The sequence below is a fragment of the Azolla caroliniana genome, unplaced genomic scaffold (genome assembly GCF_043228905.1).
Source record: "Azolla caroliniana isolate FFs.n. ecotype wild unplaced genomic scaffold, voAzoCaro1.0.p SCAF_67, whole genome shotgun sequence".
In the NCBI taxonomy this organism is placed as follows: domain Eukaryota; kingdom Viridiplantae; phylum Streptophyta; class Polypodiopsida; order Salviniales; family Salviniaceae; genus Azolla; species Azolla caroliniana.
Window position 1 is genome coordinate 117,092 of NW_028230502.1, and position 15,632 is coordinate 132,723.

General features: G+C 35.8%; 2 protein-coding genes across 2 annotated transcripts; both read right to left on the minus strand.

Moving 5' to 3' along the window:
- Positions 1-2,443: 2,443 nt before the first annotated feature.
- On the minus strand, positions 2,444-3,150 carry LOC147849432 (uncharacterized). Its single transcript, XM_087337534.1, has one exon. It carries the CDS (start codon positions 3,034-3,036, stop codon positions 2,476-2,478), a length of 561 nt encoding a protein of 186 aa, XP_087193660.1. The 5' UTR covers positions 3,037-3,150; the 3' UTR covers positions 2,444-2,475.
- An 8,036-nt stretch (positions 3,151-11,186) lies between these two features.
- Positions 11,187-14,585, minus strand: LOC147849433 (uncharacterized). Its single transcript, XM_087337542.1, has 5 exons — positions 14,354-14,585; positions 13,214-13,494; positions 13,041-13,130; positions 11,705-12,036; positions 11,187-11,615 (listed from the first exon to the last, which is right to left on the minus strand). Exons 1-5 carry the CDS (start codon positions 14,553-14,555, stop codon positions 11,351-11,353), a joined length of 1,170 nt encoding a protein of 389 aa, XP_087193668.1. The 5' UTR covers positions 14,556-14,585; the 3' UTR covers positions 11,187-11,350.
- Between the last annotated feature and the right edge of the window lie 1,047 nt (positions 14,586-15,632).

Consider the following 15,632-nt stretch of genomic DNA (forward strand, 5'->3'; position numbering starts at 1 on the left):
TTTCAAAGAGAAAACGTCAAAATCATTTTGGAGAAGTTTATGAGGCGACAATAATGGATTGATTGGAAGATTTTTTTTTGAAAAATGACTTAAAAAATCCTAGGGGATGTTATATGTTGCACGGGCATTTAATAAAATTTATGCTTCCGTAAAAATATTTGCAGGCTTTACGAGCAAAACCCTGATCTCAAGCTCTTGAGATTTTTTGACTTTTTGAGAGACATATTAAATCTCTAAATATGTGTTAGGGGACTAGGGTATTATCTACCTCATTATTTTACTGTAGACGTGCTTCTAAACTAAGGTTAGGCTTGTAATGTGCATTACCTAGATAATATGTTCTAATACTAGTGAGTTTATACTTTTCAATAAAAGCTATATGAAATTTTCTCTTCTATACTAACATCGATGGGGAAGATAGGGATGTGCATGCACATTGCACATTCCAAAGATTGCCAATGATTAAAGCTTTTAATAACATATCTTTTGAGGTGTTTTCAGTAAGGAAAATGGCATGGCTTGGAAAGTGATATGTGTCACACGTCCTGTGTTCTTGCAAGAATATGTGCCACATCCTCCAACCACATTTAGAGATGCATTTCCTATATGAAGTTAAATACTTGGCACTGAGTCAGTGAGTTGGCAATGTTGATATTTTTGAAGGCATGATTTATGTGCACTTCCTGCTCCCATGTTAAGCTACATTGGATCCTTCTTTCACCCCCAATCCTCTTTGTGACGGACTTAACAAATAGGCTTACTTTTAGAAACAAAATATTGTTCACTGTGAAATTTAGTTCTCCTAAAGTAGAAGGCCCTTTTCACATATAGTGGAAATGAATGAAAAGAAAGAGTGAACCAATAAGTAGTTTGTTGTTTTCTAGTGGTTTTACACTTGGTCACTAAAATTCGAAAAAATAGTCACTTACAATGGTTTTGTCCACAAAGATTATGCAAAGAATAGGGAAGTTAGGTAATTAGTTCGTGCTTATTAGCCAAAACCAATGGAGAGTTATCCATTTGAGACCCCTTGTTCGACAATGTGATGTCCATGTGGGTATCCTACGTATATGCTCATGATTCACACATATCTATACAAGCCAATGATTATCTCTTTGAAATGGTAGCCTCTTTCTTAGGGACTCGAAGCAAATTATCTTGCATTTTCTCCATCTTGCACAAGCTACAACTTATGAAGATGTGTTTCTACAACAGGCCAATTCAATGTACAGCCATGTTTGTATCACATAATACATTCGCCCTACAATGCTGATATATGTTTGATGAGAAATGTCTATCATTAGAAGTATACACAAACATGGTCGTACTAATTATATTTAGTCCCTAGCAATATTCATCAATTGTGTGAATGATTTAGCACTATCTGATTGGTTGAGTAGCAATTAATGCCAATTGTTCATTATTTATTAGCTGATAATTTTATTGTGCAAAATATGATATATGGAGGCAATGCTACATTACCAAACCTATCAACTTTACATGAAAGTGGATTGTCGAGAAAATTGTTGTAGGAATCTAATGTTGTTTCTCTAACATAGAACATTCATTAGAATAAGTGGTTCATAGACATGTAATCTAATTGAAATTGGCATCAACGGGGTTGTTCATTATCTCAAAGTGGCATACCATTAGTATGGGACTTTGGAAACATACTAATGAGAATCATACCTATACTTCAGCTTTGAGGTTATTCAAACAAGCATCCACAAAATCAATCACTGGCAAAGTCATACCATTGTGTATGACACTATGTAAACAGGTAATAAGAATCGTAGGAATAACAAGAAACATACCAAGAAGCCCATAAAATCACAACATGAATTCAACAAATTTGTGGTTCATGTTATGGAACCAAAATCAACATCACCAAATGTTTCATGCTAGAGATTTAAGACAATCATTAGGGTTTGGATTACTAGTACAATATACAAGGGATCCTCAAAAGGTCAATGTTGGTGGGAAGGAAATAGACGGTCTTCTCTATTACCGTATACAAAAAAAGGATGACCTAAACCTAGTCTCATTCCATGTCGGCATAACAAAAATGACAGATTCACTCTTTGACCATGCTAAAAAGACCAAAATGTAATGCTTTGATACCATGTTAGCAAAACATATGGGATGGAACCATTGGCTAGGATACCATGTTTACAAGCTATTCACTCAATATACCATGCCATTGACAATTGAAGTGTTACACGGGGACATTCTCCGATATGTGCCAAGTTAATGAGCCAAGCCAACGCACACAACACTCGGGGGTTAAGGGTTTTCCGAGTAACATGAAACAAGCTATGCTTTACTATGAGCACACAACATTGTTAACGAGCCGGAACAATGGATGGATGTGAGGCACTGATATTGTGTGTGCAATGCAGTCCGCGAGTCCGAGGAAAGAAATCGTGAGATGAAAAACACCATATTCCTTCCTTCCTTCCTTCTTTTACATTCTAATTAGTTGTGCCGAGGCGGGGCGATAGGGCAAGGGCCCCGAATGGGGAGAGGATTACCCTTATCATCATAGAGAATAAGGCCAGAGAAAGTGGGTCTCTTACATCTTTCACCCATAAGGATTGTATGCTGCCAAACAGGGGATCTAAGCTGAAATTGTTGTTGTTGTTGAAGATTAATGTTGTTGAGAGGCTCCTCTGTTTTCCTTGACCCATTCTTCTTAGGCCCTCCTGTTTTCCTTGACCCATTATTAGTGACTTCCCCTGTTTCCCTTGACCCATTATTAGTGACTTCCCCTGTTCCTCTTGACCCATTATCACTGACTTCCCCTGTTCCTCTTGACCCTCCTTTCCCTCCTATCTTTAGAGGAGAGTTAGAAGAGGCTCCATCCCCATCACTACCTCTATCTCCCACTTGTCTCCTTCTTGCACAAACACCCAATACAAACATCATTGAAATTAGACCCATCAATATACCTCCATATCCTATCACCATCTCTAAGAAGCTATAGCTCCCTCTTCTAAACATAGTATTAGTACTCTCCATATGAACCCATCTTGCCATGATGGTTCCTCACAAAACAAGCTCTCCCTCTCACTCTCTCTCACACACACACACACATACACGCACAAGGAGTAGAAGAAGAAGAAGAAGAAGAAGAAGCTCTCTCTCTCTCTCTCTCTCTCTCTCTCTCAGATACCCATGCTCTGTTCTTCTTCTTCTCTTCTCTCAGAAAGACAGGGCCCCATCAAATGATGTATAAAGGTGGATTGGATAATAATAGAGCAAAAGCCACATCTCAATAGCAAGATGGGAAATGCATTATGGAAGCCAACTGTCCTACTTGTGTTGGGCCACTCATGATTGTGATTCTTGTTTAGATGCTCTCTCTCTCTCTCTCTCTCTCTCTCACACACACACACACATACACCACACTTTTGCAAGGTAAAATTTTGACCTTACACTAAAGGGTACATAACTATTACCGAATCACGATATTTGTTCGACCGCATTCTACCACCTCACCACTCGAGACCAAACCTCACTAACTGTATTACTTTACCTTGATGGATGCCACTCTTGGGTGGAGTGGAGAGAGGTGTTTAACTCATCATTACCTTCGGAAACACACGTTACTAGACTGCCAAGGCTCATTGAACACAACCCTCACTCTCGGTTTCAAACCTTTAGATGCTGCTTAGACTCTATCGGTGTTGCTAATCTCTGTTCCTTGGATCCATTATTCAATTACTAACATATAAACATAAGATAATATTTGGTGGTATAGGACATTGATCATATTTTATGTTTGTCTCATGTCCTTCCCTCTTGGGTTGATTAAGCACCCTCAATCCATTAAATATACTTATAAACTTGGTCCCTAAGGTTATGTTGGTAATAGTTTGGTAGTATTCAATATGTATATGTTCTCATGTCAACACATGAGCAAATTGACGACCATGATAAAGTCTCTCTTCAACTAGTTTCCCATTGGGTCATGGACGTTTGCTTCTTCTACCTCTCATGTGTATTTTAAGAGATACACCTTAACCTTTGAAGTATAACTTTGATTAAGAATCATTGTATAGTTATGAGTTAATTTTAATTGGAGTTTAAATTATTATTTTTTGTGGATATAATTCTCCTAGTGCTTGCATGGAAAATATGAAATTGAGATAATTTAATGAAACATAATGTAGTCAATAAAAAGGTCATGTATCTCATCAATGATCATATAACAAAAAGACAGGTTCAGACTTGGACAAACTTGTGTGGAAATATACTTATCCTATTATCTCCATTTATAATGATCGTGTGTAGCCTACAACATGAGAGACAGGGTGGGAACCTGGAAGAATATCCAAAACATTGTGATTATAGTGATAATACTCGAATTAGTTTTCAATAATGCAAACAACATAGATGTATACATATGTGTGTGTGTGTGTGTGTGTGTGTGTGTGTTATACACATAACTATGGAAATGTAAGAAAGTGAATTGAAATTAACCATCAACATTGGGAGAAGGATGACAATCGTTTATTAGACTTATGTGGTCCGAGGAAGAAGTGTGCGCTCATGCATACATGACAAAGGGGTTACTTCAAGTGAACGCAACAAAGTTTCTTCAATCAATGCTATAGAGAAAAAATAGCATTAGCTTTTATGCCACTGAAGTACAAGAAATTTACGTGTTTATGGTAGTCTTGTTTCTTGATTTCCTTTTAGAGACACCGAATCTATTGTCCTTATATAGAAATGATTTAAAACCTTCAATATTAAAGTCGACTCCCATATCAATTGGGATGTTTTCAAAGAAACCAACTTGTATGTTGGTCTTTATAGCTAAACTACATTTTTTTCAACCGAGGTTGCCCTAAAAATTTTAGCATGTTGTTGGGCTCAACAATCTTGGCAACCATAAAAAACAAAGTCTAATGCCATTATCGAGACTCTGTGATTTAAATAGAGGCCATCCTCAAAAATCTTGATAGCTACCTTTTCCATCTCTTTTGAAGGAGGTAAGAATGATGTCTTGAGTTGGATATTGGAGGCTTGGCACAATACATCCTATCATGTGTTTGCGAAAAACGCGATTAAAATGTGGAAGATCTAAACATGTATAAGTTTTCAAGAAAGGATATCGACGTTCAAAATATGTATCACAATGATGGATTAATGGCCTTATATGTTCACTTAATCACTATGAAGACCTCAAGTTTTTTATAAAAATGTAGCAATATTAGTTAATAAGGGCTAGTTAACATATTTGCCATTCTAATTTATCGACAACATTATAGGCTCTAGTTGTCCTTGCATTTGAGTTATGTTCATGCTTTTAAACGAACAATTTACACTAGTCACTTTCAAATATTGAAAGCAAGCCATAGGAGCTTCTATTTCACAAACTTCAAATCATTGAAACCAAACCAATGTGCGTATCCTCTATATATTATTCCTATGGTATTCATCGTGGAAATGAAATAGGCAAAACATCGGAGGAGCATTACACACAATTAGCTAGTACAAAGATTTTATTTAGGAAGTGCACAACTAGTATGTAGGGTACATTTACATCATGAACTTGAAGATATGTAATGGCTAAACCAAATTGGCAATTACATATGTTTCTTATATGTAGAAAAGGGCCATGTTTTTGTAGTTCCCCATCAATAGAGGATGAGCAATTCATAAACACAGTAGGACTTTGTAACACCATATCTTGGATGATAAGCAAAAACACAGTGAGGTAGAAAACATTGTTGAATGATAAACTAGATGCAAAGCACAATGTGACGTGTCTTTTGACATTGGATTTCAATTTTATGGCCCATCAAAATATATCTTGAATTGAGCATTGTCGATTGGCACAAATTTCAACTTTTCTCTCGACATTTTCATTATTATTGCGTCTTCTTACATGTAGGCTTTACATCCAACTTTTTTAATGGGCTTTTAAAGATGGTGTCTTAAGGTGTCAATAAAAATGTACATGATGTGATGTTTACGTAAATGCTATACTAGAATCAAATATTCATAATGATATACATGCTTAGAGTTCGACGTTTTATAATTACAGCAAGCAAGACTCTTAGGAAGTTACCCCAAGGGTAAGAGGGGAGTTTCTCTAGATAAGTGTTTTCGAGTTCAAACCTCAATGCTTCTCCTTGAGATATCTTCCCAAGTCAAAGCTCAAGCGAATCAATAGATTTTATGTGAGCAACAAACTCAATGCTAGGAAACAAATATAGGAAGTCACTTCAAAACACATTGGTGGAGTAAGAAGATGAATTTGCTTTTCTTTTGATTCAACCTCACGTTGCATTACTTTTGCCCTTATAGGAGACACTTCTTGTTGGAAGTCGAAACATTTGTTATTTCTCTTTTATTTTGAGGAACCATAAAATAAAGTTAAAAGATACATGGAATATGGGTTTCCCACTTGAATGTATGATTTGCTATGGTGGAGGAAGCCTAAAATCTTTTGAGAAGTTCCCAAGTTTTGATCATTGTGGTGTGGAACCATTTTGATCTTTACATTTGTATAGTCAACCAAAAAACCCCATGTTTGTATGAGTGTCCTATTTGAAACTTTAAAATGGTTGATGTTTATTTACCAACGACAAAGAAGTGATGCAATGAATGATATGAGGTGGAGCATGTGTTCAGTTTCGGGTATGTGGAGAAATAAGCCAAAAAAACATCGTTGAGACATATTTTAGATAAAAAAAAGTTCCTAGGAGGAATGCCAACTTCTATATTGATGATAATTTTTTGCCTAAATAATGTTATTTAATATAACGCATCAAACCTAAAGGTGGAAATGAATCACGATAAACAAATGCATCGGATTTTTGGTAGAAAGCAATATGAGTGAGACAACATTGTAGACACAAGTAATGAAAAGTTGATAACCACATACATTAATTACAACATTACTTTAGATTGGAGATTCTTGATGTTAATTGATGGTCATGTTCCATAATATAACCTGAATTGTGGAGCTTGTTTACGGACAAGATTGCAAATAATGCATTTTTTTGTCTATCATAGGATCTAGAACATGTCTTTTTGAAAGGCATAAAACAAGATGTACATTTACTGACGTGAAAAGACTGTAGTTTCATATTTTATCATATGAAGACAAATACTCCAAATCTGGTGTGTCTACATGTGTGAAAATTTCCGATTACATCAACAACCTTTGTGAACATTTGTCCCTACTCGTTATGCACCCTTTGGGATCCAATCACAATCTCAAAGTTATGAAGCATAATCTTGATCAAAATTGTAATATTACTAGATGAATGCACGATGAATGCTACGATTTTATCGTTCAATCTCTCCTAAGGCTACAGACAACGGGAGGACAAAATGTAAATGACAATCATGGGTCAAACAATGGTCAATCATAATTATATGTATCACTAACAACATATATAGCTTAAAAAGCTCAAGCATTGTGCTTGTTTGTATTTTAGAGGAAATGTTTCAATATGGGCATATGCGATGGGCACATACGTGAACAATTTATGGTATACATAGAGCAAGTATTGATTGATTGATTGATCATTGATGTGAGCACTTGCTTTGTCATTGATGAAATGGATTGATTTCATTGAACGATTTCTCAAGGAGCATCAAGGTTTGACCGCACAAATACGTATACATATGTCTATACTTTCCCTTTTAGCCTTGGTGCATGTAAATGCTTAAGAGTGATGGTGGTGACAAGTTATAAAAATTGAACTTTGAATTTTACGATTTATTAAATTAAATTTACTGATTGTGACCAATTGTTTCCATGTCTAGCAATCGTTGTTGTCAAGTTCTTACTGGTCACTTTTCACCATTATTTTGTTGTCTATTATCATCTCTAAATAGCGCACAGTTGAACCCAAGGGAACTATCGATACAGATATTCATATCGGTATAGTCAACCCACACATTGAATATGTACAATTTACCATTAAGTAATTTCTTATTTAAACAAGAGATTTGTATGTACTTTGTCAATATTGTGCACTCACAAAAACGTGAAAGTGGTTAATGTGTCAATGAAACACTTCACAAGGTGCATGTCATTGATATGGGTATAGAATGGTTTGTAACAAGTAAGGTGCATCAAGTCGATATAGAATAAATAGTCTGAAACACGTGCTGATACTTACTAAGCAAAGATTTCGTTTGTCACGTCTCAACCCCAATCTCACAAAAGTAAATGCATCATTCATTTATGCTTGGTTAATGCCAAACTTATGTCAATCCGATCAACATTTACTAGACTCATGTGTGCTTCATTCAACGTTTACCACATCACGTTCATCCAAGCAACATTTGTAGCCACATGGGCCACTAAGTTCTAATAATCTTTTGCTCTTTTCATGGGAAAATTACCTAAACATATTTCTTAATGTATTAAGTAGGCCAATAATCCTCTAAACTTGTCCAATTATGAAATTGAGTCGTATAGTAAATAGAATTTACTCACTAATTACTTTGAATTTATTTTCATACATTGTCATTACTTGTCCTATGAAGTTACATCTTTTAATGTGTATTATGCACTTGATCTTAAATTATGTGTAATTAGTAGTGAAGACTTAAACCATGTGCACATTTCCATTTTCTAATACATAACCATATTTAGGTATTTTTGTACAAGTAGCAATTGCAATTTTTGCCTAGGGTGAGAGTTTCTTTTGTTTTTGATTCATTTGTTTATATAAAAAGAGAATATATAGAGTAACAATGAGATAGAAGAGAATACAATCCTTCATTTTTGTGCGCATGAATTTTCTGGCTATGAGACGAGCGTCATTAATCTATTACAAAATTATCATTCTTATTCATCATGGTAGGATTAAGATTCCATGGCGCAACCTCAGAGTTCATGCTTTGCACACCTTTTGTTATGTGAACTGCACCTACCCTTCCAAGAAATATTGTTGATTCTTTCAATTGGTAAGACATTCTTGACCTAGAACATGCAAACATTCACAAGATTGAGCCTACACCTCTTTTTGATCTTCTATGGAGAAGATACTGTTGTTAAGATTGGGCATAAGTAACTTGCTAGGTTTCTTTGTTCAAGTTAAAAATAAAGTAAGGGTTAGGTATTAACAACACATTATTCATTTTAACACAATTTTATTGTTCATGTTTAAGTAAATAAAAAGAAATCTTGTGGTACAATTTTGTCAAATGTGAGGGTAAAGAATTGTTGATAGGAGATTTCACTAGTTTATTTCCGATCTCCGCCATATCTTCAATCTTATTTTTTCTTTTTTTCTTTTTTATAAAGGATAACCTTTCATTAGTGTAAAAAATTTACAAGATTTCAAAGTCTATATGATCAACAGAGGAAACAACCATTTTGGAGGTTGAAAGTGTGAATAAGGAGTGTCATTCTTGGAGGTCATGAATGGAGTAGTTGTCCACACACTAAGAAACTCACGACGTTGAGTAGTTTTAGCATTAGAATCTCCAACTATACCATCCCATTGACCCTCCAAAGTATGAACTATGTCCAACCAAATATTTGTAACCAATTCAGCTGGTGTTGCCTTAACTTGATGGAAAACGAGAGAACACCAAGCCTTCCAAATGTTATATACAATCGTACTACTCAGTATCTTCCATACTGGTTGGATTTCTTTTATTATCCCTTAAAACTATAGTGACAGCAATGGTGGTGTACGAACACTTCCAGATTTAGTGTAACATCCATAGTCCATAGATTCGACATCATAATGGAAAGCATAACGAACAAGAGATGTCGAAACCACCATGCCCCATGTGAAAACCAATGGGAGAATAGTTAGCAAAGATTCTACGGAGGCGTTGCCATATCAACGCCATATTAGTAAATGACATCGAACACAACCAGAACATACACCCATCTTGCGCAACCATGTGCCAAAAGGCAAGGCTTGGTGTCCAAGTAACCACTATACATGCAATATTTGTTATGGTTGTTTTCTTGCCCATAGGTTAACCTAGAATTTTGCAAGGAATTGGGGAGTAATAGCTTGTTGATTCCAATATTGAAATGCAGATGGTAACAGAACCCATCTATTTGAAAGCACAAGTCTTCCCAACTGTACAAAATATTGGAAGAAATTAAAGTTGTTACCCATAAAAGGATCAATCCACTAATAACTAACTGGGTCCAAATCTAATCTGAACACCGGTTTTTTAGCCAACACCCACAACTTCCAATGTGTCCTTATATCCTCTATCAGTGGATTAATATACCATTTATGATCGGCATACCCGATGACCCTTATCTTGCATTCAATAGCATTAGGGTAATTTGCCACCATTTCCCCTAACTGAGACAATTGATTTGTTTCATCCACCTCCAAAAGCCGGTGGTAGGTCTTATCCTCTAAATACCCCTTAACAAACAAGAGTACCTCCAATCTTCAAAAAACCCTAACCCATCTATGGTTAGAGCTATTGGGTAGTATGGTGACTCTACTCATAGCTTCCTGCATTTGATGATACATTATTTGCCCTCCATGCATCATCTTATCAAGTATTTCTTTTTTAACTTTCCATGAACACAATAAAAAATCCTGCCATGTCCTAACTGATTCGCAGGACCTTCTAACATTTTCCCCCACGACAAACATTAGCTAGAACCCAGCACTACACCATATCTTCAATCAATCAATCCACTTCAGAGCTATTTATTCACCCTGCTCTGTTGTTAATTACTTTTCTGTATATCTCAGATCTTACAATCATTAAGAAATAATTCGCATGCATAATCATTCACTTACAAGAAACGTTATTCTCTGGTGGACCTATAATTCCACAAAGGGCATCGCAATGGAAACAGCATACTATCACAAAAAATAATGGGCTGCACCATACCATCATAGAACTGCAGATGGCAATGATAAGACACATAATTCCACAAAGGTTATCACGATCCAGACAGACACTAACACAAAAACCAATGGATATACCCTCATAGAACCATGCATCAATTGAGATCGTGAACCTATAATTACGTAATGTCAAGTCCAACAGTTAAAATAGAACATGAATGCACGAAATCATGCAAACATACTATTGCACATTATTACACATTTGGAACCTAGTTAAAAACAAAATTGCATTCACACCATTTTGGTTACGGCTCACCATTTATGACTTATCCACTGGTTAATATCTGTTCTGAATGAAACAATTTAAAAACTGTGGAATAAAAGCACATTGCCCATACTCTATGGTTAGTTTCTTTCAATTCTGAACACAATATCTTTAATGTTAAAGTTATGAAATGCATAGTATACAAAGTCACTTTCCCATATATTTCTCTGATTATAAAAAATGAAATGCATGCTATATCTTTCCTCACATATAATTATCCCAACCACTGTTCAGCTGATCTGTCTCCAGTAGCACCCACCGAATGACGAATGCTTATCTTTGCTTGTGAATACTGACTTTGTAATCTCTCAAAGGCAGTCACATCCAACTTCCCCGTGGCACTCTTGCCTTGTTTCCTTCGAACTTGTTGATCTCGTACTGAAGTCCATAGCTTCTCAATTGCATCTCTCTGATGAACTGTAAACTTTGATTTGTTATCAAATGCATGCTTCACCAAGATGTCTATTATAGTATGTGCCCTTCAAAAACAAATAAGGAGAATATTACAATCAATGATATAAAATCTTATGAATTAATTGAAAAAGCACAAAGCCAAGTCTCTATATACCATTGAACTCTATAGCGGCCTGCTGCAATTTCCAAGCATACCATCAAAGCTTCTCGCTGTTCCCTTAGCAGTTGTTCTTCATACTTCTGTGCCTCTCTGATTGCAGCCTCCTCCTCTTTCTTCTTGCTAAGCTTTTCCTCCTTTTTAGATGGCTGTGAAAATAACTCATTCAATCCAAATGGATCACTATCTACTTCACTAGCTTGCAGCGACTGATTCGAAACTTCTATCGACCCAGTTTCATTATCACCTACAACAAAGGCATCATCAGAAGCTGTTGCCTCTGGGAGTAGATTGATGTCTTGTTTCACCTTGTTTGCAGCTTTGGAAAACTGACAACATAGCAATAAACAGATATTGAGCCTTTTAAAAGGAATAAGAAACTATGAGAAATATTTAGTGCTCCTGTCTGACATATATTTAGGGAACCATATCACCAGGTAATACAAAGCATAATCAAAGAAAATTAGGCCTTGTTCACATGAGAGGAAAAGAAAATTCCTAGGTAGGACAATATTTGAAGTGCCTTCAGTATGAGTGCTCACGTCCTCAAAAGAAGTTCATTGGAGTGCCGAAATTTTAAAAAATATGTTTCTCACCAACCACAGGCCTTTCCAGACTGGTTATTTCAGTCCTTTGTTTTCATATTCTTGTTAATTTTGTTTTATCATCAATAAATTTCAGGTCAACCAATAGGCACCTTGAAAATATGCTAATATCAGAACTGATGAACGAGTGTAGGAAGAACCAAAATAATAAGACCATCTTGTCCAATGCTGACAATGCCCAGGGTACAGTTTTAATACCGGAAATACCTGATCCCCTATCAAAAATCGCAGTGAGAAGGATCAACAATCATTGCAACTCCAATGGGCTTTCTCTCTTGAAACAAGTAGGATCTGAAAATCAATAAAATAACCTTGTGCAAATGCCAACAACTCAGTGCTCAGTGGCGAGTACCAGCCCCTGAATTACTGAACCATTATTAAGTTTCAAGCCATATATAACCTCCCATTCACAGCTAAATAGTTCGTGTGAAGGGATTAAAGTGTGATCATTCTCAGAAATATGGTATTTTTCCAGGAAACTACGTTCTCCTAAATTTTCTGTAGTGAACCATATCCAACTACTATGGGAATAGTGTCATTTAAGCATAATGTTAAACCTTGCATCTAAGTATAAATGTTTTACATCAATTTACACTTGCACATGTCTATAAACGAGAACGCAGCATTTCTAGATGCATGAAAAAACTTCATGTTTGCTTGTTCATTTTAGCGCTCTAGAACAAAAGAATAATAAAACGTTTACAGGAGAGGTTGCATTTCTTACCCACCACGAAAGTGTCATCTGTAAAGAAATCATTTGCAACTTGTGCCCATAAATTCCAGACCTTCAACTGAGCTTTTTGAGGAGGACTGAAACACTGCAAAAAAGTGTTGGACTTTAAATAAAAAAAGAAATGAATCTCCATATTACATTTCAAACTTCTCAAAAATGGATATCCACCTCAAGAAACTCAGTGACAACAGAAAATAGTTGCTGATAGCCCTGTCTTAGTGTTGGTTCAGTCACTGATGCTCGTGACGCCATTGCAGCTTTTAAAATATCAAAGAACAAATCAGATGTGTTTTTGGTTAGGCTTCCTGATTGCATCAACTGTACAGCAAGTTTGGAAGCTTTGCAAAATTTTGCAGAATTTCCAATATGAGAAGCAATCTTGTGCATAGCATCAGTAATTTGTGTAGAGCTTGCATCAACTATCGTTTTGAAACGCACTCGCTTTGCACCTGCACCAGTAAATTATGATAAATAAACTGGTACCAATCATGTTTGTATTCAATGCTATCATTAATAGAAGCAAGTTAATGATCGTTTAATCCTAACTGTTAAACAGATGTGCAGCTGATAAAACATGGCACATAGACGGTAGATATCATTCTTTTATTTACATCATACCCAATGCAAGCAAGGACCAAACTTCTAATACAAACGGTTCGATAAACAGGTTTTCCTTTCACTTTCCTACTTTGAAGATTTTCAACATCAAAGCTGCATCATTATATAAATGTAGATTTTTAACCTAAAAATCATCTTCATGAAGGTAATGAGCTTTACATTTCAAGTTCCACTCTTGTATTAAGAAACTCTTTCTTTGTCATATGTTTTCCTAGATTTCATTTTAACCCAAAATCTTGAATCTCCATCATCATCTGCAGCAGAATCATTGTCATCATGACCACCATCATCAACATCTTCAACAACAATAACAATCATTCTTCTGTTTTAACCCAAAATGTTGACTTTCCATCATCATTGCCATCAGTCATCATCACCATCATCGACAACGATAACAATCACTCGAATTCATTGTTACTTACTATCTGGATTTAGTTTTAACATAAATTATTCATTCTCCATAGTTATGAGCACAAATATATCTTCATCGATGTTGACAGAAGGCATCATCATCATCATCACCAGTAACAACAACATCTATCCAATTCGATTAATTTCTTAGATTCTACAAATCGTTCCAAAAACTACCCCATAATAGTCGCAGAAGGAGAAAAAAGTGACACAGAAAAATGTTTTCAATATATATATATATATATAAGAGAGAGAAAGAGATAGAGATGGAAAGCTTACCTTCATCATGTAGTAGATCTGTTGCTACTTCTTCTTTTCCTTCTTCGGCAGAGGGACGCTTCAAAGAAGATTTTCGAGCTGCAGGGAGGGGAAGAGGAATCCTTTCTGAATCTTCCGGACCAGAGGAAGTAGCAGATACCGACGAAGCAGAAGCAGAAGAATGGAGAGGAGGAAGGTCGTCGAACAAACCCTCGCGCACCATAGCGTCCTCTGTGTGAATGACAACAAATTTGGAACCGTAGAGAAAAGGAAAGACTACATATATATATATATATCCTCTTCTTCTTCTTCTTCTTCTTCTTCTTCTTCTTCTTCTTCTTTGCCTTGCCTCTTATTGACTTGACTTGGCTTGGCTTGGCTTGACTTGACTTGGCTTGACTTGCCCTATGTTCAAATCCTTACGAGTGAGATGGATGATTGGTTCAAGACTACCTCTTGTCTGTCCGTCAAACAAATAGAAACCTCACCGAATGATAAGTTCATGAAACGGCTGATTCGCCACCATTATTAAACTACACGTCTCGTGAGACTCCACATTACTTACCCCTTCCTTATCGACCATTACTGTCTGAACTGACGATTGATAACAAGTGCACGTTAATTTGGGGACACCAAGTTTCTTGAGGTGGGAAAAGGTAAACAACCTCTTACTCTTCGATTTAATCAAATGGCAAGATTAGGTTGGTTAAAGCGAAAGATCCTATCTTGGTTTCAGAAAGAATATGAACAACATTCCGAACACCAAGATCAACATTTCATAATCTAAAAGGTTCGAGATTTATTTGGAATAAGCTACAAGGATTATTATCGATGCATAACCCAATTCTTGATGATCGCCTATGATATCAAGAAATATGCTTATCACAAATTAATCAACAAACATAAATGGATTGAAGAAAGGGTTATGAAGGTATGGGATTTTCATAATCCCATCACCTAGTGGTTTTACGTGATCAAGGTATGTGTCATTAACATTTATTTATTATGTAATTGAAATGTGCTTCTTTTGTTTAGTGGAGCTAGAACATAATATCCATTGATTTGAAGGCATATCAATTTAGTGTGCATATCTTTGACTCGAATATGACTATCTTCATTCATTTGGGTTTTTGCAAATATGGAAAACAATGGAGTTGCCCCATTTCTAAATTATTTTTGAGATCTTGAGGTATTGGGGGCTATGGTTCAATTGGAATATGAGGAATGTCTTCATTTTTTATTCACAAGTTGGAGTGAGGAAATATGTTGCAATGTTAAAAGGACTTTGTTTGTTGCAATT